Genomic DNA, 27,886 nt, shown 5'->3' on the forward strand with positions numbered 1-27,886 from the left:
ACTTCTTGCTGGTCCCGACAATCACGAACGCCCTGAAAGGTCTCCGTTTTAGGACATTGAAAAGTATCTAATCCGCCATGAATTCGTACAGTGCACGGCGGAGTCGCTGGTAAAAATGTGTAGATGCCAAAAAGGACTTCTTAAAAAAAAGTTTGAACAATTGTAACGATGCCTTGAATAATTTCTTTTACATCGATAATTTTACTTTCCCGACACACCCTATATATGAGATAAAGCCCAAGTTCAATAACTGCAGTAATATGAGGTGAGTGTTTAAGCCCGGTGGTTACATTTATGGCCACCAACTTGGTAAGCTTGTAGGTTTCACGTTCACTGCTCATAGTTTGTGGCGTCACACGAGGAGTTAGTTTTGCTCGTTCTTTTCAAAGGACCCCCTCACTTCCTTCGCACGCATCGCACTTTCGCACGCATCGCATATCAGTGAAAACAGCAAGAGAACAAAAATCACAATCAAGAAGTCAGGCCGAGTGAAATATATCTGATAGGGTTTGCGCCAATAGGTGCCCTTTTCTAGAAGAAACCATTGAGTCTATAGTCAGCACCATCCTCATATTCTAGCTCTACCGGTGCCTACACTAACATATACCATACCAGCACACTTCACGTGCAGATTTACAGCAACTAGCCTGACCAGTACGTGCGCGTCGAAGCCTCTATATCTCTAGAGCATCGCGCCATCAAAAACCGCTTTTGTTTTTATTGTAGAGATACAAATTCAATGAGGCTGTCTCTCTTTTTTTTGTACATGTAATTGTTTTCGTAGAGCAATGGACACATTTGTTTCCTATAGAAGCCTGCATAACTGTCCGTAAAAGGCGCAAGCTTCCAATACGTGTTTTGAGAAATATGCAGTTCAGTATACCACACAGTGCTTTTTCCTAACTTAAATGTTTTTTTCCCGTAGTACAAAGTGCCTGAGGAAGAAGAAGCAAGGTCCCCAGTCGGCGTGCTGTTTTGCTTCAGCATGTACAGGTATGGAGTTCGGCGCTCGTAAGCGCGTCAATTCCATTTCTTTTATTACAATCATTCTGCTGCAGCCGATCACAATGTGAGGCCGATACAAGTCGTTTCGTTCATTTCTTTCGTTTCTGGGGTTTAACGTCCCAAAGCAGCGACTCAGGTTATGATAGATGCCGTGGTGGAGGGCACCGGCAATTTCGACCACCTGGGTTTCTTTAACGTGCACTGACATCGCACAGCACACGGGCGCCTTGCTTTTCGCCGCCATTGAAAAGCGGCCGCACAGGCCAGAATTCAATCCCGCACCCTTTCGAGCAGTAGTCGAGCGCCGTAACCGCTCCACAATCCGGGCGGGGTCATCAGTGACTTTAGACCACCGGGACATCATATATCTTTAGGTGTTCGACCAGCTGACAAAACAGACTACGACAGTTGTTCCCATGTAGAGGTTTTTTTTTTAAAGTGCAAGCAAGAAATGTAAAGCTGACGCATTATATTGAAAAAGAGTTTTCGATAATTGGCTATGAAAGGGTAAAGATATATATGGCTATTAAATTTAAAAGTGGTCTTCTAAATTAAAAAAAAAGAAACGGCTCGAAAATATTTTTGAAAAGCTATTGTTTTTCGCGCATAGTCCTTCTTCATCGCAGTTATCTACCTTGTTTTCAGAGCGTATTAAAGTTCCTGAGTTGAAGCTCCCACATTGCATATGCATGAATAACATTATTCGCTTAAACAGTTCATATATTTATAGCTTTTGCACTCAATACCTTAAGTTTGCCACTCATCCGTGTATCTGAAGATGTAAATTAACTAAGGCTATTTTTTTTTTTAGTTGTACTCTTATAGAATGAGTCCAACATAAACTTCATCCGGTGAGAATGGTAGCTCGTACACATTTTCTCATGCGTAGGGAAAGACTATGACTCCTGCATAATGGGACAGATGAAGACTTAGCTTTAATGTAAATTTTCGTCACAGTTAGAGAACTCGACGAAATTAGATGCAGCCGATCAAAATAAAATGATGGGATGAATTTTCAGCTCCCCCACCGGAGCCTTGTTCACAATGAGGCACAACGCAGCTGCGTCGTTCATTTGATACACGGCGGATGAGCGAAACCAGGCACCTGGCGTTGATTGGGGGAAGTTTCCGTCATTCCGATTAAGTGTTTTTGCTGTCGTCTGAATAATCAGTGATTCCAGAAAGATCCGTGACTTCTTGTCCCTTTCCTTTACGATCACACGTTCCTCTGTACAGTCTATGTTGTGAGCGGCAGACACTGAGTGCTCGGCAAGCGCATTTTGATCTGCGTGCCGGTTTCTGAAGTCACTCTGGTGATCATGTAATTTCTCAAAGTCACCCGACTCACCAATATATACAGACGGGTAATCCGCGTATGGTATCGAATATACAACATCTGGGAACTTTTCCTTCTTCAGCTTGTCTTTGACTTGCACTAGTTGACTACTCAGTTTTCGAGCTTGCGCATGCGCGGTCTTTATATCGTTAGGCCGTAATATTCGCGTGAATGGTTCGCTGATGCCAGGAACATAGGGAATCGCGGCTAGTTTCTGGGTAGCGGGACTAGCTTGGAGCCTTGGATGTTTCGTTTGGGGCTGTACAGAGTCCATGACGTGTACAGGATAGCCACAGGTGGACAAGTCACGCCATGCACGCACATCTTCAGCAATCCAGTCTATCCTGTGGAACACGTTTTTTTTTTTCGTCGGAGGAACGATGACATTGCACAACGTTTCTGGCAATCAGGGTGAACGGACTGCAAATGGAGATAACGACCTGTATGCGTAGGTTTTTTGTAGACTGTAAAATTTAGACGCGAGCACTGTCTGATAAGGAGTATAAGAACGGGAGGCGGCCGTCGATTTCCTCTTCAACAGTGATCTGTATGCAAGGCTCGAAACTGTCAAGGTGATTAGTAAAGTCATGTAGTACTTCCCTCTTCAAGATACAAAATCAGTCATTCACGTACTTCAGGAACACTTTCGGGGCAGGCGTGAAGGGCGCAAGAGGGCGGCCTTCGACATCCTCCATTGTCTAGTTATAGACTGTCAAAGAAATCGATGTACCCATGGCAGCTCCGTGTATCTGCCTGAACGGGACATCATCGAAAGTGAAGTGTGGTTTGACAGGCAGAATCTGGGAAGGCGGGTTGGGTTATGCACATTATGCTGATTATGGTCAGTGTGAAAATGTTTCTAATTATTTTTATTCATATACATCTCTGAAAGAAATCGTTCGTGGAACAGTCAAGCTTTCCTAAAATATTCATACATTTGCACCGGCTCTGAGGTTTGCACCTGCAGTCAGCGAAATGTTTCTTTCGAAAGCTAGATAGGACCATTAAGAGCAAAGTCTGCATCATAACGTTCAGGTTATGTTGCAATATTGAAGCTTGCTTGGTAAATTGTATTTAATGTCGGGCACGAGAAGTTTTGCCAAACATATATTTGCAGTTAAATAATTGCTGTTCAGGCCTAAACCTAGATATATTTTCAGTTTGGTAAGAACAATACAGTGCAGCTTTTGGATGTAAATTTCTATAATATGCCATGTGTGCTGGCACTTCCATTCTAAGTTGTTCCTTCGCTCTCCATCTGGTCACTTCATTACACAACTATAAACGCAAGACATTGTTCGAGAGTGAATAGATATTTTATTGTTTCAGGCATAGCCTCTTCACCAAGCCAGTTCTAACAATGATTCTAATCCGTATGCCCTTCCTTTCTGCAGGAGCTTGAAGACATTAATCGTTTCGAAAGCAGCAGATATAAATGAGTTTCCAAAGGTGGGCAAAAGCATGATTACCACGCCTGCAACATGGAAAGCTTTCGCCTGGCCAGTGAAGGGGTGAGCAATGTGGCCGTTGTTGTTATCACTTCACTCATACCAGCTGCGCCCATTAACGGACAAAGCCATTTCACATACTGCTAGATTTACCTGTACCCTGTGACTCTATACCCACATAATGCCGAATCTCATCCAACCACCCGACAGTGCTGTGGCATGCTACGTTTGGCTTCTCAGGAAATCTGTTAGTCAGCATAGGGCAATGTTGGTTATCCTCTAAGAAAATGGCATCCTCTGCTCATGTCCATGTCCGCTTCTTGACTTGAGCTAGATATTAGTTGCTTAAATTTCATTCCTAGCGCAATCTAGTCTCATTTTGTGTCTCGAAATCTCTCCTGTAATATTTTAGATGTGCGAATGTACAAGTTCAAAGCGACTCAATTTTCAACAGAATGCGACACTGTTCCGTAACGTAACCAAAACACAGCGTATAGAGAGGACCACTTTGCACCTCCTAAATTGTAACATTCGCTGTGGTACCTCTTATGATCCTTCTCGCCAATTTATAAGGCGACCAAGCTTCTATGAGGGCAGATCATATTCGAAGTATATGTGCCTGCAATATAGTATTTACAACGGTGCCAGGCTCTGTCATAAAGCGCTGTAGTCTTTAACTTGGTTAACAAGTTTACATGTGTTTTTACATGTTCGCTAGAGCGAACTGGGTCAATCCACTCAAACTGAAGCCGAACATGAAAAACATTACAAGACAGACGCTGAGACTGTGATAAAAGTGTGAGTAAAGAGTGATTATTTATACACGAGCTGTAATCTTCGTGAAATCCGGAAATTAAAATTGTAAAGATAGTGCAATCAAAGCTGCGCTGAACGTCGAGGCCATAAACATGATAAACACTGAATGTGTAAATTCGGCAAGGCTAGAAACACTACAGCAAGTGGGATAATAACGTCAAAGCGAAAGGACAGCCAATGGTAATGCAAAGCAATGCGGTCCACAAGAACCACATGGAGGAGGCAGTAACGGGAAGGGCGGATAGATGTCGCAATCAATTCCCTCATTTATTCAACATTTGTTTACTGACTAGCATAAAGAGTGCTCCTTACAGCTTTGGCTTCATAGGTAGCGTGAAAAGGTTTTTATCGCCAGCTTTCATCGTTATCGGTGTATCACGTATATATGTCACTCGCTGTTTACCTGAACGTCCCGCATCCCCCGCTATGTTGGAGGGTGGTGCTGGTGAACACCCTCATGGATAAGTTAGTGGAATAATAAACAGCCCACGCCGTAGCTCAGCAGTGGAGCACCATACGCGAAATTCGGAGGTGATGGGTTCAGATCTCTCCGACGGTATGCAGTTGTTTTGTCACCTATTTTGCAATAAATTATTCAACGCTTAAATATTGCCTTATAGTAAAAAACTACTCTATGGTTTCTTTTGTGTGATTAAAAGCACAGCTTCTTTCTTAAGTATGTTATAACGAAGCCCTTCATTTTTTGTTCATTTGTTTCCTCACTAAATTGACTTAGCAGTAACAGATTGAAAGAAACCACTTTTACTCAGAATTGAGAGTAAATAAATAAATAAATAAATATATTGCATACCTTTCTAGTTTTGTTGCAGTATACGGGAACCAACACGTCATACCAATATATATATATATATATATATATATGCAGTCAGTGCTTGTGTGTTAATGTGGAAAGGTAGCGCTCTTCTAAGCCTTGCATTTCCACACCACCGCAGAGCATCTGTACTTATAGTGTTCCCATATATATATATATATATATATATATATATATATATATATATATATATATATATATATATATATATATATATATATATATATATATATATATATATATATATATATGTATATATATATATATATATTACTTACGTACCGCAGTTATCTGATATCAATATCAGTTACAGCCTCATAATATTCAGCTACGCACCGCACACGAACAGGAATTTGAGTATGAAGAAGGGACGAGGAGGGCTACATCATTGAAGTTAGGCGTAAAATTGGGGGTAAGAAGCACAGGTTAGGAGTTGAAATTAAAGCACACGCTGACTAACAGAGCCGAAGCAATCATACGCCCTTTAAATCTCAGTATAGACGAGGACGTATTTTCGCAAACCTGCCTTTTATTGTAATTGATGAACCACTTAAGAGGCGTAGCGCCGTCTCTATGTAACTTTTATGATCGCACGCAGTAGCATCTTAGATGTTTGTGATTGTTATTGGTGCCTCTGTCCTCCCTCTGTGTAAAGTGCAAATCGCTTTTAAACAGGCATGTCGAGATGGGCTAAGTATATCAACTGAGTTCAGATGACAGCGGATCGTGATATAGCCACAGGCAAACTCTTTCTGTGTGTGAGCCAATTCGCAAAACATAGAGTTCATTTCCGACTGCGCATGGCTCATCCATGCATGAGTGCCTACACTACGTGACTACGTACTTAATGTAATTAATGGCGCAAACTTATTGCGTGAGCAGTTTCGTCGTAGTTAGTTTTTGATTCCGTTTGGTTTATGGTGTCTGACCTGTCAAAGTGACTTAGGCTGTGAGAAAACTTCCAGTGGTGAGCTCTGGATAAGTATGACCAATAGAGGTTTTTCACGTCCACAACGTCGGAAGGCACACGGGTGCATATAGTTCATATACTCGGCAATGTAAGATGTGACACTTATAAATAGCGGCACCTGCAGTAAGCGCTTGTCTATTAATGGGGAAAGGTAGCGCTTTTCTATGCCTTTAATTTTCTACCCACACTCTGGTGTGGGTGTGGGTATGGGCATGTGTTCTTACTGTGTAGCCATTGCTTTTTTCAACTTCGCCTTGTGTAGGCCTCGAACCACTTCACCCCTACGGCTTCCATATCTATACACTGGTTGCGTTTCCTTTTCTTTCCTATTTTGATAAAAGAAGCCAATGGCAGACTGAACACAGTGCCTGTGCAGTGTTCTCACACGAGCCCTTCCCGATGAGGCTAGAACTGCTACCAAGCACATCGAAAACAGCAGCGTACATCAGTTTTAACAACTTCAGCTCCTTGATTACAGGAGCATTAATTTATCTTATAATATTGATCGCCGTTTTCTATGTTAGTTTAAGCCATTCAATGGAAAATGACCAAGGTAATCGGCTCATGAGCCCTATGTCGAGGACTTCCATCCTGGTCATTGTGCTCCTTTTTTATGGAAACACAGGCTGACCGCCGAAGAATTGACGCGTTTGAATTGTGGTGCTGGCGAAGACTCTTAAGAGTTCCTTGGACTGCCAGAAGATCAAATCAGTCGATATTGTCGACCATAAACCCTGACTGCTCATTGGAGGGTCAAATTCTAAGGTTAAAGCTCAGCTACTTTGGTCATCTGATGAGAAGAGAGGAGTCGCTGGAGAAAGATTTGATGTTGGGAAAGGTTGAGGGTCGCCGGAGAAGGGGTAGGCAGCGAACGCGATGGTTAGATGGCATTCTCGAGGCATTACAGATGAAGCTATGTGATGTAAGAAGATAGTGAGAGACCGGAAAGCGTGGCGTGGCATGGTCCATAGGGTCACGAAGAGTCGGACACGACTGAACGCCTGAACTGAACTGAACTGAGGTGAAACACAAAAACAACCATATGTACTGCAATGGCAACGCACGTAAATGATCAGCGGTGTTCGAAACTAACCTAGATCTCATAACTACTGTACATCCTAGCTGCTTTGTTTTCACTCCTTTCTTAATCCCTCCTGTGACGGCCTAGATTAAAGATCAAGCAGCCACTGCACCTAGTCATATGTAAAAAGAAGTGCACATTTTTTTTCTTAAGGTAGACTCGCTCGCTGAAGGTTGAAGGGATCTTGAGGTTGAACTGTCCGGATCTTTGGTGCATTGTTGTGCCAATGACAGTACTTTCACTCAAAACTGTATGTTAGAGTGGAAACGAACAAAAATATACGCGTCTTCATCATCGAGCAATTTCGAACTAAATAGCGCCATACTAAAATGTTTTGCAGCGCGGATCTTACAGACTATGTTTGTTTGTTCAAAGTATATTTTCTGTCTTCAGGAAGAGAGAGCCAAGACAAGACGCCAATTGGCATGAGGAGGTCCGAACCCCCCATTCGATGAAAAAGGCTTCCGACGGAATCCTTTCGTTCTATACTCACAAGTTTCAATGAAGTGGCGAGAAAAACGATGATAAATATTTCAAAGCAATAAATCCGCCCTTTTGTGCCAGATAAAGATAGAGAGCTACCCACAGATTACATCTTTTATGAAACCCGGAAATAGACAGGGTTGAACGGACTCTCGTTTTATTATATGACTTAGCACTTGTCTTTTTTTCTGTTCACAGGGGGCGCGCCCAAAAAGAGAGAAACTTCACTCTCACCGTGCTCAGGATAGTGTGGTTGGACGTCTTTTGGGTGATGATGGCTCACCTAGGCTACTACGCCTGCCTTACGTCCAGAACGCTCGTATTGGAGTAAGGGTCGACTACTTACTTATGTTTCAAGCTAATAAGGTCAGCTACCTGTGTTTTAATGTCATGCCTCATTACTATGACTCATTGAATGCTTGAAACCTCGTATTTTGATTAAATCACTTTGAATGGCCAATCAATATGTAATTTTATTAAAGAAATAAAGGATCGAACTTGCTTGTCTTGGAAAAAAAGGAAAAAGGAGAGGACAAGTTTGCGCGGTACATACAGAGGCTGGTTTGTTGTTTTTTACATGCCGACGATGCCGACACCTGACCTGATTTTTTCCTTTATTGCACTCTGCAATCGGTTCCCTCGTCAATTTGAAGACCTTGAATTGATTCCGCAGCAGTTGGCTAGAAAGAAAGGAGATCGATGCTTCGCGCTTCACCTTTTTTTACGAGTACATAGGTCAAATTAAGTCTTCCTACTGCGATTAGTAAGCACATAGGGATTAGCGGGACCATGCAGTGGAGTGTGATCACTGATCACTTAGTGCACGCCTTACGAGTGCAATGGTAACAACGTTAACAGCGCTACCAATTGCGATGCAGGTTTAATACGTTCTAAAATGTTTGTATGCTCATGTTGATAGAAATTTTGTAAGCTTCTGATGGATACTAAAACTTAGTTTCTGCAGTCCATAAACACCCTGTGGGCCATGTATTTGAAAATAGATCTAAAATAATAAAAGCTGCCAGAGAGACAAAATCATTTTCATTGGGATGGTGCAGTTGCACATATATCTACACAAAGTAGATGGAATTTGGTAACAACGGCATTCAGTATGTAGAGTACAAGGTAGCGGCAGTCGTATATGCGGGGTGAATAGCTGCGTCGACAGCACAGCTGTCTTGTGCGCAGTCAGCAAAGCTGATGCTTTTACACTACTGCCAGGTGGTATCCTTGGCATGGCACAGTTTGCCCGCATTTCTGTTATTTCTTCCTGCGGTTCATGCTAAGTTGAAACTTGCCAAGAACGGCTTATAGCCGGACTGAGAGTACTGCAATACTGAGAGTACTGCTCACTGAACTGCAATTGGAGGGAGATCAATTTATTTCATGTGCTAATGTTAGAAACGCACTTTGGACTCAGCTCACCTAGTAAAGCGCACAAGTTTGAAAGCAAATTTTGCAACTTTACCACACTCTCAGGTGGTCTTGCCAACAACATCCTATGCATAACATCTCAAAGAACACCGAATCCTGCAGGCCTCCGACCATGTCTTCCTTCACACGCTTTTTCTATTGTACATCTTCGTTCTGGTTGTACAAGAAATTGCCTCCTCTTCGCGTTTTTGTCTGCTCACTATAGAATTCGTCAATACGTTTCCTATATACACTTTTGGCAGTGTTTGTCTTGGCAGGGCTCGGAAACATCTCGCATAAGTATTGCAGATCTAAGCTGCCTGCTTAGTGGACTAATGAGCGGAAGCTGTTATGTGATAGGTTTAAGCTATTTATGCTTTTGCTTTGAGGACCATTACAGAAAGTAGTGGACTTCCAGAGGAGCTACCCTCCTCCCCCTTGAAGATACTCACCGTCCGAATTCGAGTTTCGGCAGCCACCTTCAGGCTTTTATCACCTCCTCTTTTCTTCACCTCGTAACCAACGTGCCATGACTTGACTTGCCATTTATATTTTTTACCTTGCTTCCTTTTCAGTTCAACTGAATAAACTGAGTGGTCATATCATAATCGTATCAATCAAGTAAATAAATGTTTAGCCTCCCCTATGAATTAAAAAACACACTTGCTCTCAATGAGTTTCAGTAGCCCACGTATCCCATTATTCGTGTAGTTAATTTTTATGTTCCATCCTCAGATGCTGAAGTTTCGTCGTTGGCTGTCCATGGCTAGCAGCCAGTTGTATATGAACCATGGTGGTGACTAGGCCTATTCGGCCAAAAATGTACAGATGATGAAGATGAGCGTTCTTCTCTCATCGCAGGAACCTGATCGACGGCACGGGTCTCCTACCATCCATGGTTGTCTTATTCGTGGCTACATGCGTCGGCGAGGCGGCGCTGACCTGTTATATGAACCATCTCTGCTCTGCTTTTAGCGAGCGGTTCCAGGTGCTAATGCAGGGAGTCGTCTTCGCGAGGGTAACATACAAATATTTCCTTTCAGCCCCGTTGAACGTCTTTCTCTAATATGAGAAAAGCCCTATCAAACGTGGGCGGCTGCATGCCCCTTTCTTTTCTCTCGTTTATAGGTTGATGGTAATTATACTGCATTTGTTTTACTTCCATGCGGTGGCTAATTGCAACTTATAAGCACGAGAATACTACCCCTGGCCCTAAGCAATTTAGGCGCCTGAATAGCTCTCATGTGAGACACATTTTGAGGTTTCTGGGCTGAAATTGTAAAACTTACCTCATATCAGAGCCGTCTCTCAAAGTTGTGAATCTGGCTATTCTGACGAATGTTTTCAGCTGTCACTTTCCTCCTGCAGACGTTACTTCTTTACGTGCTAAACAGCTCTTTAATTTGGCTGAGGAGCACTGGAGATCAGCTGCCAGCTGAAGATGATGCGTTGGAATTTAAAGGAGAGGAAAGCCGTGCTTGCATAAAGCAACGAAATGTAAAAAGCTACTGGCTCACTTAAGTTTCTTAGGATGCTATTATACTCAGTATTAAGTTCTACTCTGCCGCGACTGTTATCTTTTTTAGCCCACTTGGACAGGCGTTAGCTCAAATAATGATTGGTTTCGTCGGCTTTGCTTTATTTGCACAAGATGTAGAGTTTGATTTGGGCTCTACATATATGGCATGATGTTGGAGCGTAAAGTTGAATTGTTATTCTAACTAATTAACGATTATCAACTAACACCTTATTGTCGTCGCACTCGATATAAGGTATCTAATGATATACGACTTTATGATACTCCATAAAGTTGAGGTATTCAAAATTTTTAACAGCAACTAGTTAAAGTCTAAACTTAGCCGAGTGCAATTATACTCCAAATAGGCTATCCAGCGATCGAATCTCAGTGGTTATGATACTCAACATAAACTAAACAGACATTGCAGACACATGCTGTAGTCACATTCCGTAAAAGAAAAGAACATTTCGTGCACGGCTTTCATAAGCCGAGAATGCTATTTATTACTCTAATTTGCTTATTGTTTAAAGTCAGTTTTTGTTAGGGAGCCCAACATAGTAAACAATGTAGCGGTTAACACGGGACACCGGTAACTTGCGCAAAATACTCTCCAGTCGGTGCATTTATGTTGATTTATCGGCTGGCCTGGACCAAGCTATGGTTGTGGCCTAGGGCAAAACTTTGGGGTGACCATCGAACTACGCATAGTTCATTACACGTAAAGATTGTTTTGGTCCACTTGGGCTGAGGTTAATGTCTGAGTGACCGGGGTCAAATTTCGAGGGTGGCGCAGGTCAACGGTGAAGGGTCAATAGTCGTGTCCACCACTGTGGACAGAAGTCACTATATTGGCTCATGGGTGGAGACGATACAACATATCTCAGCTTATGTTTAACTCTGAAACTAGCTATTGCTATTGTATACTGAGAGTGTCACTTAAAGGTCGACTTCCGCACAACATCCGGCGTTCGCAGCTTTGCTAGTGAGGTAGCAGCTTTCGGTCTTCGGTCTAAAATAAATGAATAAATTTCAGCGTGTGCTGTCGTGAATAGTCGTAATAAATTTAGGTTAGCAGCATTACGCATGCAGGTATCGAACGAACGATTTCAATCTCCTGATATGTGGTAAAAAGCAGAGAAACAATAAGGAGGCTAGGAGCGGCTCACGCACCGTGATAACTATTTTTCTTCTTTTCACATAGTAGCTGACGCAGGCTCCCCCCCCCCCCCTCCCCCCAATACAGCCATTTCTTCACTTCTAAGCGCTTTTGAAGCGGACGACGAAAACAAAGGCAGAGCACACGCGAAGTGTGCTTTCCTTTTACATGACCCTTTTAGAAACAATCAACAGAATCTCAAGGATGCATAGAAATCATATCGCTAGTTTTTACCACTTTACCGCACTTGTGATGTACTCTACATTGGCGTGCCATGTGGCTGTGCGCCATTTAATATTCACACACCATCAACTAACCAAGCTATCGTGCTGCAAATCCAAGCATTAGGTGGCACATCTGGGCCGGCACATACAGTACCTTTGTTGTTATCCTAAGAAAGTAATGTTTTAAAGAAGCCTGTTTCTCTCTCCTTGCCGAATGCAGATGCTGCGACACTCTTCCACTGCTCGTCAGGATAACCCTCCAGCGTACGTGATGTCAGTGTTCGGTGTGGATTGCACTACCCTTTCGTTCGGCGTCACCCTGATACCCATGCCGGCAGCCGGCATTTTCGTGATGCCAGTGATCTTCTACATGCTGTTCCGGCGAGTGGGACTCGAAGCCGCTCTAGCTTGCGCCGCGTGGCTTCTGCTCACTACGGTTGCCCTGGGCCTACTACTCGCAAGGCTCCGTGCAATCGAGGTGTGTGGCGGCCTTGAAGCTACCTTGTAAAGTAATTTGTGGCTTCTCAGCAACTATTTCGTTACTAGTGAGTTCAAAGCAAAGTCAATGAAAATATTTAAGATAGCCACAATTATTACTTACGTCCCTGTTTTACCTTTTTTTTTCTTTGACGCGTGATTGGCTTTTTCGCTGTAATTGCTTACACCAGGACCATGTTAATCGATGTGAACTGCTTCGCAGCCTGTGCCGGGAACTGCGTAAACGAGTCAGGGATACTTTTTTTGTTAGTTCACCCTCTAAGATTGTGCCTAGAACATGCAGGACAGAAGGCTGCTTCTTCAAGAGGGAGGGGTGTGGGCGTATATACTTTTAGCGTCCAGCGCTTGACGGGCATTGTTTCGCCAAGTTTTAGATTGCCTATCTGACGACCCTTCTCCTGGCATTTGCATATCTTTTTCCTCAAGAGTATTGCCCTAATTATTTACAAAGTGACGGTGTCGAAGGTCTTTTCTTCTTTCTTTCTTAAATGTAGTTAAACGACTTATTCGTCTGAAAATCAATATGTCTACTGCCTAATAGGCGTAGCTGATCTCTTTTATGGGAGTAAAAATTTATTTCTCTCTCTCTCCACATGCTAGCTATCTTTAGTGAAACATTATTAAATAAAAACAAGATGAAAATATACCCGAATCATACGGGTGGCTTGCAATCCACTGCTTCAGCATGAGGTGTGCACTTTTAGCCAAATATGTTATACCAACGGTTTTTTGAACTTTGTCAACTTCGTTTCACAGGCGGCCTAAACTATAGCGTGCTCACTTGCACCACGCCCAAACAGAGCGGCGAACTAGGCATATTCTAATGACTTTTGTCAAGGCATACGCCACTCTAATGAACCAGAGTGCGCATGCTGTATAGGAGGTATAGATCAAGACGATTCAGATATTATTACCAGGTAATGTCGGACAGGGTAAGAAGCGCGGAGCTCCTATTTTAACTATTGCGAATTTAGCCAAAACCAGTCACTGCTTTTGAAGTTACGCGTAGCTTGTTTGTTGATTGTTACAGGATATTACTCTAAGGATGATATCATGACTCAAACAGTGTATGCAGAGCAATAATTAAAGCAGTTCGAAAATGTAAATAAAGAATGGCGTTCACGGATGCCTTCTTTTGCAGTTTCGGCGGTAGCGTTGGCGCAAGACAACGCCTTGCTTACTGTCTGTATGAATATAAGCCATGTATAACGAAAATGATGCGCTTGATGCACACTTCACCATTTGAGGGAGCCGAGCGTGCTGATGGCACATGTAGTTTACCAGAGCGACTATCATAATTATTTATGTAGGTATGCCTAGACTCCTCGTAGTGGAGTGGTAGCCGCTCGTCCTGTGAGTTTATTTATAGCTGTAAAATCACTTCAACTGTTTGTTTCTATGGGCAGCGGGTAAGCCTCAAGAAGCGCGACGAGCGCCTCAAGCGCATGATGGAGCTACTCAACTCGATCCGCACGGTCAAGATGTACGCTTGGGAGCGGAGTCATGCCACTACTCTGGGCCTGCTTCGCGCGCATGAGCTTCGTTGCGTGCTCAAGGTGGACATCATCAGCGGAGTCCTCGAGGCATTCACTGGTGCCGCCAGCTCGCTGGTAAGATTTGTGCGCCGCTGTACCAGTGGAGTTCGGATGACTTTAGTTACACTTTTCTCAATGTAGTCTGGTTTCAGCAGTCCGTAGCCTGTTGAATATACTGTCTGTTATGGCAGTCACTTCATTCACAAAATGAAAGCAAAGCATTCGAGTAATTGTTCTTGAACCCTCAAGCCTAGGTGGGCTCTAATAGGGGCATAAAAACATCTCCGAAAATTATACCTTTAAGAGAAGGTTGGAACGAAACTGATATCGCTAAAATATGCTCCGTTATTTTAAACCAGTGAATTTTTTGTGCTGCCACGGGTTTTGTTGAGCGTGTTTATGAACTAAAACAGGATGATGAGAATTAGAACAAGTTTCAAATTTGCAGTGAAGAATGAAAGCACAGTAGCTTGACTTTGTCCTCAAAATAATAGATACAGTGTTCTGGGTGTCCCATAGCGTCATACCAAGGCATACAGGCTTACAGGTAGCTTTCAGCGCAAGACAAACTACATGTCGGATTTATGTTCAAGTATTATTTCTGTTTTTAAGGGACATAAAATTGCACCTGGAATTTTCATCTCTCTGTGAAAAGGTTCTCCCTTAGTGTTATGGACACATTAGTGGTTATAGAGGCAGAATTATCAGGCATAGGAGTAGAAGATGAAGAACCAGTACTAGATGTCTAAAGTTATCGGAGATCGATTCACCGGAAGACACAAAGAGCGAAGATTTTTCTTGATCGCACTAATACTCAGCGTAACGGACCTATTTGGGAAAATTCGGGTTACATAAAAATATTAAAAATTGCGAAGGCAACTGTTTCCTGATGATCTGACTGGTAAAAAGAGAAAGTTTTTATACGTGGTGGCCCAACATATCTTGGTGCGAAAAAACAGCAATTTTATGCTTTCCGCTCGGCGCTAGGAACAGGGAGAGTACACCCTTAAAGGTTTTACCGAAACCTATACCATAAAATGTAAGAGGCAAACTCGAGATCAGAGCTTGTGATTCAAAGACAACGGCCTAGAACTTTGTATTTCCTCTAACTACTGTTTCAACTCAGGGTTTCCACAGTTAAAGCAAGTCATCACTTTTCTGTCGTCAAAATATTCGCGCTCTAATAGAAATGGGCAGACATTTTTTGACATATTCATGAGTGCCATAACCCCACTGAACACTCTACCCCTTTAGGTGCGTGTGCTTGGGTTCAATATTTTATTGTTCAATTCCTTCGATGGTAACCATGTGTAAGCGGCACAGCAAATTTCCTGAACGCTACAAATATTTTCGAACGAAAAAAGTATCCGAATAACATAGGGCGTTTATTCTAGTATTGGTATCTCGCTTTTTCTTCTTCCTTCATGACACTGATTACCCCAAATACTTTCAAGTTTGACCCGTAGATAATATGCCAGTGCAAGGCACCATACCTTCTGCAACTAAAGCTGTGAATTATAACAGCAAGAAAAATATATTCCTGGCTTCTAACGTGGTCGGCGTAAGCAAGTTTTTACTGGTATAGATGATTTTCATTTCGAGCCCTGAACACTTCTTATGTAAAAAATAAAGAAAAACTAAGGTAAAGTCCATGCTCATGTTTTCTTACGTGTTCTTTCAGTTAACAATAATCATGTACGGAACCCTGTGGATTATGGACCCTACCCGAGTATTGAGTGCATCGGCCTCCTTTTCAAGCGTCTACCTGCTTTCTCTGATCGAGGCTTTCCTCAACAGCCTCCCGCTGCTCATGATCATGGCAAACAGGGTGCGTACCCAGATCGAACGTCTTTAGATCCCTGTAATGGGCAGACAAAGTATTGTTGTTTTTGCCTTACGGAAAGCTTTCTTTTCGACAATCGAACCATTAAGAAATAACCATGTGACTCTGGCTGCGCAAATGTATGTACTAACTGCACCTAAAGGAGAGCGAAATGCAGAAACCTACGGAAAACTCACAAAGCGTGTCAATTGTGAAATACATCCTTGAACAAAAGCTTTTTATCGATGTGTTTATTGAAAACAAGTTAGGATTTTTAGCTCTTAGAGGTCCACAAAGCCTACCAAAAATAATCCAAGCAAAAGGAAAAAAAATGTCTGTGGTATAGTGCTAATTTTGCAGATCATAAAGCAGTTTTGAATTTTATTCGTTACGTGCCGAACTGATATTTCCGCACTGTGTTGGCGCCTCTGGATGCCTAGATACTGAGGAACAACTAAAATTATCTAATCTATTCATGTTCTATTTGAACGTTTTGAATATCCCATTCATGTACATTTCTGCATTGTAGAAAGCATTTCAATGAAATAAAAAAAAAAAACATTTACAACCTTTGGAGAATGTTTTATTGCTGATATCATTCAAATGTTCTATGTTGATCATAGGTTGCTACTTTGGGAGCTTGTTTGTCCGTGAATTCTACCAGGAAATGCATGCTTTTAACTGGCATTACTGAGCGCTGAATGTAATTTTTGTTCTATGACATTTCGCTATAAATTTTTAATAGGTGCAGTTTTCATTCAAACGAAAAGCGGGGTATGCAATTATAAATGCAATGTCGCTGAAACTGTCATGCACAACATTAGTGCTTCCTCCCAACGACATATCTGCACGAAATTCCCGTATCGCTAATTATAAATGCATAAGGGGAACATCTTACGGCTGTTAAAGAGCAGTTGAACGAAACGCACCCACCTAATTTGTTCCTAATAACACTAATCATTATAACTGGTCTGCCTCCACATGAGCAAAATATTTCGACAACTTTTTACAGTGAAATATTTTAGAAATCTATTATTTCAAATGATAAAGTAACGACTGCATTGACACTTTAGTTTTCAGTGCTTTGTCTTAAGCATTATGCATTTTTGTTTGAACAATGTTGCAGAAAATTTCCCCTGTAGTATTGAAAACAATTACTTTCGGCAAATATAATATGTTTAGACGCTGTAATCCCACTAGTAGTGAAATCGTGTTTGAAGGCTGGACAAATGAGCACCGCCTATTCTTAGCTATTCTTAGCTATCAGTCCGATTCACGCAAGATAGTTGTGGTTATCGGTTAATGGCATCCAAAACATGGTTTCTAATCTAGGAGACCCGCATATAGAACACGCTGACACGAAAGAAATTTTGTCTATTCAGCGCACAATTTGAACACCGCTTGAATGTGCGGCCGCAGCCCAACATACTCGTTCAAACGGAGAAATAAAACGTTCGGTTCATAGAACCGCCGTGTTTTTATCAGGCTTCATACCCATGCCCTATTCCATCACAATGCTTGTCTTGGTATATAAAAGATGCTTAGTCGGGTCCATGCAGGTCCACGTTCCTAGCTAGTATGTTGGAGTCCACAGACAGACTCCTCCCGTGTCACATATGCACCTAGCTAGAGGCAGTTGGAAAACTGGGCTTTGACTGGGGATCCTGACTTCCATACCAGATTATAATACGTGAAACAGTTTTGCCATTTCCCAAACTGCGGCCGTGAAAAAGAGCCCAAGGCAGCATTCTCCCGGACATACTAGAATTTTATTTTACTCCCGAAAACATCATTTTGCCACATATTCTAGTACAGATAATTCCTGTAATCTCAACAGCAAATTTAATAAAGGCGTTGGTTTTGCTACGATTACAGATGACGTTCGCCATGAGCCGAGTGATGAGGCTGTGCTGCGCTGAAGAACTAGAATGGGAAGAGCCGGACACAACGACAGAAAAGAAGCAGCAAGGAGGTACGCCCACCACGTTTTTCATAGTGTGGGAATCCGAGGGATTGGAATCAATCCCAAGCTCCCTACTCCGCATTTCTCCTAAAACATTCGTCGCACTGAGACGTTTAACAGTTTTCGATTGTCATTTAATACTTATGGCTAGCAATTAGTTTCCTATAATGCCTTCACCAAAAAAGGGATAATAATGTCAAGAACATGTAAAGCACAGAATGAGATTAATGACGCATTCGGTTGGAGGGACGAGAGCAGAGGCGCCGAGCAGTACAGAGCAGTACAGGAGCACGCCGAGCCAGGGTGCAACTGTCCTCCCACGGGAACGCTCTCTGCGTGTTGAGAACAGAGCGCTACGACCATATGTGACCCCACTTCTCTCCCCAGCATTCTCCACCTGCCCGCAGTGGCGCCAGTTGTAACCCGAGAAGAGACCAACGCTCCGTGTAGAACCGTTTGTTTCGAATGCCTTTGTTCTCACAGCGCGGCGAACTGCCTCCTTTGGCCTGGTCGACGCCAGCAGCGACTCTCAAACAGGCATACAGCACCTGAGCAATGTTTTCCGCTCGTCTAGTACCCACACTTTGCAGCCGCCATTTTGAGCGCCGCCGACTCAAGAGGAAAGAAAAGATGGCGCGGATATGACGCTTTATGTCATGCGACTTCCTCTAATCGCTTTACAGGAGGAGGGCTTTTCTTCCGCGGAGAGCACCGGTGCTCTCCGCGGAGGAAAAGCTCTCCTCCTTTTCCATTGGAAGCCAGTTATTCTACTCCTGCTCGCCCACTGGGGCCTCCCGATTATCTGACAGCACTTTCGAACTCCTCTCGAGTGCGCCTGCTCTCTCACTCGTATTCGCCATAAGCTACAGATGTGCGAGATGGATTCAGTACAGAGAGTTTACGAGTAGAGTAAGGAGAGAAGGGTCAGTGCTGACATCGCACAGCACACGGGCGCCTTGTTTTTAGCCTCCATGAAAAACCGCCTGCTGCAGTCAGATTGTATTTTTGATATGTTTCTTCTGCGGCCTTCGAACTATGAATTGTTTTTTTTTCGCTCTTTATGCCTGAAACTTTATGCCAGTCTCGCCCGCCCTTTACAAGTCTTTAGAATTACAACTTCCCATGTGGCCGGTGTAGATGGTTAGCCTGTAGCTTCTAATGCAGTTACTATGACGGGTTGCTTTTAATGCCATCTACACGCTCTGTATAGCCCACCTACCACGGCTCCGTAAAAATGCCTGCAAAATAAATAAAATAAATTAATTAATAGATGTTTGTCGAGAAAATTGCATGCATAAGAAGAGTCGTGGCCCGATACTAATACGCTTTTGAAGAGAAAGCTTGAGCCACTACTCGATGTAAAAGCTAAGGACTACCTGGCAGGCCGCTCTCATCTGCCGACTAAGGCAGGTGAGGGGTCGCAGATGACTCTGTAGTACACCAAACTTGGCTGGCAATAGGTGGCTATTGCAACCTGTGAGATGACAAGCCGGAAGCATATGTGACACCGGAGGCCGGCTTTGTTGCATTGGAGCTCCTACGCTATCGTAAAAAACATTTCAGACGCAAGCGCAGCTTAGATGCGAATACAAGTTTGTATTGCACATCGAGACACAACAAAAAGATTTGTAGACATTCGTGTAAATTTACAATCTCTGCTGTTAGGAGATAGCCTCTGGCTTTTATTTTACTGTAGATTGTTTAAATGGTCACCTAATGACCTTGTAATAATGTCAATATAATTAAAAGTGGCTGAAAAGAAAGCCAAAATCAGCGTTTTTGAAATACCCGATGGTCGTTGGGGTTCTTGCCCGTCGACCAAGTTCGCATTTTGCAGAATATTATTTGCTTGACTCGCTACAGAGCATAATAAGCATAATGCTGAAGTACTGGTGTTTGTAGAGCCGTTTCGAATAAACAAAACACTGTCAGGCTAGCTCGCGCTTTCAAAATATTGTGAGTAGCAATGTACACAGTTCTGTGTAAAGTGCCTTACTTGGTTAAGTAAACGTGAGGATGCAGTTTGGTGGAGTTTTTAAAGACCTAGTTGGTGTTTGATTTAATGCAGATTACTTGACAGCGCAAAGCAGAATGTCGCAAAGAATAGAAGAGAGCAGTACGATGGGGCTCGTCCAAAAGCTGTGAGGAGAGGAGTAGCAAATGTATGCCTCATGCTGGCATTGAAACTCCTCCATGCGTGTCTCTGAACACAGCTTTTGTAAACAGCACAATAGATATATGATGAAAACATTTAAAAATAAATAATTTAAAAGTAAGGGGGACCCCAAAGTCTTCCTTCGCATATCGTGGACGCATAAGAGAAACGATCAAATTAAAGATTCTTTCATCTTCTTTTACAAGAGCAACATGAGTCTCATAGTTTCCTTTGAACACTGTGTTATTGTCTTGGCGCCTATGAAAACATTTTTTTGAAATCGGCTGTGCGTGCCTTTTGTCGTGCTGGCTGCTTCTGTGACTCGACAAGCGAGTCCACTGCCAGTCGTAAGAGGCCTTTCGGACTAAATTTTAGAAGTGCTCTATATTGAACAAGTTTCGTTCTGTCTAACATTCATTTGCCATGTGTTATCAGTATTTACCATGACCATTACTGTTTTAATAGAATGAAGGAGGCTTAATTAGCATCTTTAGTGTAACTCTGCCAGAAAATGAATGAATGAATGAATGAGTAGAGCTTTCATTTGATTAAAGGGGTGGCTCTGGGCCGCTGTTCGGGTAATTTTGGATTTACAAGGAATGGGCAGTGTAGCTTCTTGGATCTTCACGGTTCTTTAGGTTGTTTCTCGTTGCTTGTCATGCTGCCGATCTGCGTGTTGTAAGCCGACCTCTCTCTTACACTACTCGAAGCAGGCCGCGTTCACTGCCATAGGTGGCAATGACATGTTGTATTCAAGCGGATGGCTTGCTGATGGGTACAACGCCCCACACCCCAGCTCCATGGCTAACCCGATAGACTCAAATCCCAGTCAGAGAAGATGAAGAACGTGAGGACGACGACATCCAATGTGCAGCCTGAGAGACTGGCCACTTGGAGAGTAAAGAAATCAGCTACCGATCGATGGCGCAGTTCTCTATATTGTAAAGTTTTGGTTGCTGTGACCAGCGAACCAATATGCTTTGTTGGGCGAGTCGGTAGACATTCATTGGTAATAAAAACAGCGCAAACAGGAAGACGCAGGACAAGATAAAAGAAAGCTACAGGACAAGCGCTTACTCAAAACTGAGCCTCAGCCTTTACTCCAAGGCCCAAACAGAAAGAAATGGGACGAAAATGAAGCTCTCATGTGAAACATCTCTGAGTTCATCTGCTAATCAAAGAGTCACTCAAGAAAGAAACCTCTTTGCTTGAAAGAGCATGAGAAGTCTTGCTGACACATTTAATTTCCTTTGAAATAACATATGCTTCAACCACTTCCATCGTCAGCTTTTCTTTGTGCCGATATTAAATTCTAACCTGGTAAAATAGGGGACTGCATTTCTCCTTTTTTATTGTCTCGCAAGAAGGGAAATTGGAGATCAGAAAAGTTTTGTCCTTGCCGCTTTGTGGGACAACGAAGATGGAGAAGTGCACTCCCCTATTTGACTATGTTGGGATTTAATATCGACACAAAGAAACGTTGAAGAGAGGGGTGGTAGAAGCATATTCTTCTCTTGCTCTTTCAAGCAAAAAAGGTCTTTTTTTTTTAGTGACTTTTTGATTATTAGATGAACTCAGGGATGTTCCACGGGAAAGCTATATTTTCGTCACATTTCATTTTATTCTGGGCTTTGGATTAAAGGCTGAGGCTGAATTGTGGGTCAGCGCTTGTCCTGTAGCTTCCGTTTATCTTGTCCTATCTCTTCTTTTTCTCAGCCAGCTACTCGAAAGAGATTTACCAGCCACCTCAGCGATATAAAACAATGCAGATAGTAATAATTCTGCACTGAAAGGTTGAGTGCAGGAATCAGCATGCTAGGCAATTTCCAAACCGCGTCTGTGGCGTTATGTATGAAACAGTCTACAGTTAATACAAGCAAGAGGGGCGCTTCAGGCCCGAGCCTGCCGTGTCGCAATGTTGCCTTCCCAGCTGTACGATGAACTCTGCAGATGACAGATTATTTCGGAGACAGGTTACGGCTTCTGCACTCCCCTGCATTTATTGTGCGTTTGGTCCGTTTTATTAGGCCACAGTGCAAGCAAATTATGTATGATAAGCTGAACTTACCTTATTCATCACTATTCTGATTTCATCGTTTTGGGTGCAAAAGGCTACAAATTCCACATCTTGAGCGTGATCCCCAATATTGCAATGCCCACTCCTTGTGACACGTCATTTCGTTTTTAGCTTTTTGCTTTCCTAACCATGCACTGCCTAGCCAGGCAAGCTCTGTATTTTTTTTTTCAGAAACTTGCGTGGCCCGCATTTGAAATGCCTCGCGTATTGCCCATTCGCAGGGGAGGTCGTCTTGGAGAAGTGCTCGTTTTCAAGGACCAGAAAGCGGTCGGGTTCCCTGGCATTGCGCGACATTACGTTATTCGTCGAGCCGGGGTCTCTGGTAGGCATCGCAGGACCCGTGGGCAGCGGTAAGTCTACGCTGCTTCGAGGAATCCTTGGAGAGCTTCATTCCGTGCACGGCAGTATGGCCGTCAAGGTGAGTGGGCACAGCAGAGGCATATGTGGGCTGCCTAAATTAACTACCATCAACAGTGGCGTGTCAGGTGTGAACATTACATTTTGCTCACACCATTTAGTATCCCCAAATTCCAGAGAAAAACCAACCTACTGGTTCGGTTACCGAACCTGGATTTCTCGCTTTTATTATTATCTTTCAGTGCTGGTTTCTGATGGCCATTCATGAAGAGATAGAGTAAAAACATCTCTTTTGCCATGAATTTATGGTTTGCATATTTTCTGCATAACTCACATCCAAAACTTTGTCAATGCAAAAGTCCGTGGGTAGTCAAAGTTTGGTTGGAATGTTTCCTGGAGAGTTGTGCTGAGAAAGGGAGTTATCTGAACTAATTAATCATTGGACACTGAAGGGCCGAACACAAAGGCAGAAATGATTATGAACAGCGGTGTGTTAAGCATGTAGTTTCTTATGAAAGCAAGGTTCTGCAACTTCAAGAGCATAAAAATGCTTCGTCTGACTTCACTGAAGATCCAGGATAACTAAAACAAATTCACTGTATTTCCTTCAAATAACCTAGAAATAACAGACTTTACAAGGGTTAAAAATAAACTTGTTTATGCATTCATGTGCGCGTGAATGCTTTGTGAGGCAATGAGTGTATGCTGAATATGTAAACTTTTGCTACAGGAAAGCGATAATCGTCTATAAAATTTCAAACAATTCCATGTTTGGCTTACTGTGGACAATCGCAGGCTTGAACGCGAAGGTCGATTTTTTATTTACCATATATATATAAGCTCAATGATATCCCCATGCAGCGAATTCGGCTGGGTGAAAGCACATCTATAATTACAATAGCATGTACAGAACAATACCGTGAACACAGTGCGATAATATTAAGACCATAATGAATGCTGCCCATTGATTTACACTGGCTATACGCTCTAAATAAGGATAATCTTTTAAGGGAGTAATAAGGGAGTATCATGTATTATAGCGCACTTACTTGTAAGAGCACGCTATTCTTCCCAAGCCCTGCAGTAGAATAAGAAATGCGATACTTTGGTAACTGGAGGATAATTTCTTCATAATTAATATTTATTTGACACAATAAGCAAGGACAGTAGACATTTATACACTGCACGAAAAATATTGATGTGTCAGTATGGTTGAAAGCAGACTGCTGCTAAATGAGTAAAGACAAAATATATTGTTTTCTGTTCAATTAATTAACCAACAGGCTCCGAGATCAACCTCATGTACAATAATGACCCTATAAGCCAAGTAAGGGAGCAACAATTCTTAGGGGTATGGTTCAATGAACACCTAAATTAGAACACTCATGCTAAATACCTTACTGCGGAGCTGTCAATCAAAAACTGTGGGAGTTTTCTATTGAATAATGCATCTACTGCCACTCTGGTTGAAGAAGGAGCTCTATTACGCTTCTTTTTTATAGTAAGCTTACTTATGGTTCTTTAGTATGGGGCACAACGACAAATTATAATTACAGGAAACTGGTCGGCTCACAAAAGAACGTTTTCCGCATTTTTTTCAAATTTTCATGGTCATTTTGCAAGCGTGCGAACAGTACCACTTTTCAGCCAGTACGCCAAGCTGAGAGCGGACCGCGTATATTATTTGGAATTGCTGCGTTCCTTAAAAGGCAGCACGATGGTGGAAAAACAAAAACGCTCCACTCTAAGCCACAGCCTCAGGACAAAAGCAATATGTAAGCCCAAGGTACGAATCATTTACAGGAAACAAGCATTTCAGTTTCAAGCAATCGAAATAATGAATAAAGTGGTAGAATTAGTAGGTATCAACTGCTCAAAACGCAGATTCAGAAAGCTGATCAAGGAAATGTTAATACGGCAAAACGTGTATTTCAGAACTGAATAACTACTCAGATTTTGCAATCTCCCGTGATCCACCTTAGTTCCGGCAATGCAGAACGTGGCTTTCAAAATACCATCCGCATATCCTGTTGTCTTTGGCACTTATTTTTCTAGTTGTGTGCAGCCATGTTTGTAGGCTGCTCTTCATAATTATAGGAACTGTTCATATGTATTCATGTATTCAGTTACTGATATATGTTTGTAATTTTTGATGTCAGAATCTGTGTGCGGGGCAGGGATCTCTGTCAGGCTTTCACATAGCCTTTAATATCTGCCTCCTCTCGCTTGTATGAGGAATAAATAAAACAATCTGAATTAGGTGACAGAAACCGCGTGTAAAATATTTGTAATGGCTAGATCTTCGGATATTTTACTGAGGATGCTTTCCTATTTCCAGTTATGAAAATATGCCCCAGGGTTCAAACAGCGTGCCTTGCTTTTAAAACGGAGTGAGCTAGATGACAAGTTATTCCATGTTTACTGCCATAACAAGCGTGTTTTTATTTAGAATGCCAGACAAGAATAACAACAATATGTTTAGTAAGTTCCTCGAAACACCTCACACAAGGTTACAACTACCGGCTATGGCTAGAAGGCAGGTAACACTGGTAGAGAAATGGCATTGTTATAAGCTCATTCAACTCTTCGATTGTGCGCTGGCATACACATAAAAGAGCTATTACGCGAGGAAATGGTATTATCGAAAAAATATCTTTTTGTGAGGTAGCGTATTCGAAAGAAACAAAAAATAGAAACCTATTATGTCAATATTGTATTGCCCCTATTATTTGACATAAATACTTCAAATGTTAAGAGTTAATGGATGTCATAGAAGAATGAGATGTCTGCTTGATAAGATCTATAACAGGAATCATCCTAGATGTGTCATAAAGAGAACAGGCAGCTCTTGAGTTTTATTCTAATAGTCTCTGAACACAGCAGCCGATTCAGGGTGGCGTGATCTGAAATAGGTAACGCAACAATAATCTATATTAACAGATATACAGAAGTATGATACTGAAGCCCAAGCCTGAGGAAATATGATTAAAGTTAGCGTTTGCAATTGCGTAATTTTTATTTGTAGCGCTGTTTATCTCCTTCTCTGCACAGAGCCATTCCTACCGTGAGCTGCCTAATTCCGAAAGAAAACATAGCATTTATAGTACAAATGAAAGGGCTCCTATTTATGAGTTTTCTTCATAGAAAAGTTTACCCTTACGTCCATCTTCTATTCACGACAACTAAGGAAAGCCTGTTAAACTGGTATGGTTAGTTGTTGCTGGTCTGCTTTCTTGATAATTGGAGATCAAACAGTTGAAGCCGAAGAGTACAGTCTTGGCACATTTACACAGATTGAAAGAATACAAACCGTTTTCTATATTTAATATATATGATGAAAAATTGTCGATTGTTTCTGTCAGCAGAGTAGAGCCCCAGGATTGTTTTCAAATTAATGTTAATATAAAAAGGTTTGGTTATTAGGAAAATGAAATATTTGGGTGTGAATAGTATGGTCGATTAATCTGCGTGTTGCAGACGTCATGACATCAGGCGGGTCACCTTTACCCCTTCGTGCAACGATTTGATCCGGGCCGTCAAACAGTAATTCGTTAGTTCAATCACTTGGCGATTTAGTAACTAAAGCATGTAATTATTTGTAGGCCCTGTGGGAGTACCCTACAAGAAACTAATCTGAGTTTTTGAGAAGTACTGGCTTAATATTAGCTACCAAACTTCGGTTCAACTTTCGAGTGGCCTAACCACTGATCCACAGTAGTTGCAGGGCAAGAGAAAAATCATTCTTGAAAATTGCAGCTTACGGACAGTGTCAAGACGCAGCAAACTAGCTTGGATTACATGAGCGGTTTTGAAAATAATACAGTAAAAAATAGCGAGCAACCAATTTTTTATTGATGTCACATGAGTCACTTCTTTATAAGCAATCATTTATTAATCAATTTTTATATCTACGTCCCAACCATATGAACACGTTCCTTTGTTTACAAGGTTCTTGTCCACCAGAGGTTGGAGAAGTATGATTATATTCCCGAATACAAACTCCTGCCATACTAATGTCAAAACCCCAAGCACGATATAGCCTGTTAGGTTGTATTACTAGTAAGATATGAAGAAAAACAACAGGACAGAAATGCTAATACGAAAACAAAAACTCTTTAGGTCCTAAAGTGAAAATTCATGCGAGTTAAAATAGTCTGTCTGGACGACAGTATTCGCTGTTTATCAATAATCCTATCCCGGACGATTATTATGCTTTTCCCGCATAAAGCCCTTTCATTTTGTCGTTCGAATTTTTATTTGGTTGTTCAAGTTTCGACAGTTTCTTGATGGTCCTTTACTTAATCAGCATATCAAGGCCACTTGCAAATTTGGTCCAAAATAATGAACGATTGTATGAAGGGCTACACGCGATAGCACAGAACTGAGCCGAACAGAAACTTGCGCAAATGTCACGGCCTTCCAAGCATACCTAGAATCACGTCAAAGCCTCTAGTGACTCCAGGCCCAAAAGAAACGGAGGCAACAATACAAGGACCCGGTGAATGGGGCAGTTGTGGAATCGCCTCTCAGTTCAGCATTAAATGCCGCGATTCAAATCCGCTTCCCCGGTTTATTTCTGCGAAAATCTCAATTGGATAATAGCATCACAGTCGAAAAAAAAAAAAACTACAGAACCGTGTCAGATATACGACAAAATATTCTGTAGTTCTGACAAAAATGTCAGATTTTTCTGTATTTCTGCAGTTTTTCTGTAGTATATTTCTGCTGTGTGTAGTTCTGCAGCACTTTTGTTTTGAAACTACAGAACTTTCTTATGTTACTAAAGAATGTTCTGTTGTCACAAAAACTTTTCCGTCAAAACCTGAACAAAAATTTTGTAACAACAGAACCTTTTCTCTAGATTTTTTTTCGACAGGATAGTTTCTCAATTATTTATGAAACAATGCCCGCAGTGGCACATTTTGTATTTTTCTGCATAACGCATAACCACTGTATGGCGTGTTCCACGCGATAATTGAAAGCGCAAAATTAATGCATTGGAGATTGAGGTTTTTTTACAGTATAGCTGCCTGTATAGGAAGGTTTGTGTTGAATATCATTTAAGAGTATTTAGCTAAGTTGTTGTTCTCGTTTTCTTCTCTGACCTCGATATTTTTCTGTTCTACGTAATACGAATATCCTAAGTTTGTTCCAATGCGTCAATCATAATGTCTGCTCTTGGTTACGTTTGAGAAA

At 42.0% G+C, this 27,886-nt stretch overlaps 1 protein-coding gene across 1 annotated transcript in view; it reads left to right on the top strand.

Moving 5' to 3' along the window:
* Positions 1–6,951: 6,951 nt before the first annotated feature.
* Positions 6,952–27,886, top strand: part of LOC146178878 (ATP-binding cassette sub-family C member 3-like) — a 60,672-nt gene continuing 39,737 nt past the window's right edge. The window contains exons 1-7 of the mRNA XM_084580060.1: positions 6,952–6,960; positions 8,170–8,298; positions 12,504–12,761; positions 14,188–14,391; positions 15,998–16,144; positions 18,014–18,110; positions 22,555–22,751. Of these exons, the coding sequence (XP_084436186.1) occupies positions 6,952–6,960; positions 8,170–8,298; positions 12,504–12,761; positions 14,188–14,391; positions 15,998–16,144; positions 18,014–18,110; positions 22,555–22,751 (1,041 nt within the window). The remainder of the gene's footprint in view (positions 6,961–8,169; positions 8,299–12,503; positions 12,762–14,187; positions 14,392–15,997; positions 16,145–18,013; positions 18,111–22,554; positions 22,752–27,886) is intronic.

This window comes from Amblyomma maculatum, chromosome 9, assembly GCF_055883805.1.
Source record: "Amblyomma maculatum isolate TAMU_Amacu chromosome 9, ASM5588380v1, whole genome shotgun sequence".
In the NCBI taxonomy this organism is placed as follows: domain Eukaryota; kingdom Metazoa; phylum Arthropoda; class Arachnida; order Ixodida; family Ixodidae; genus Amblyomma; species Amblyomma maculatum.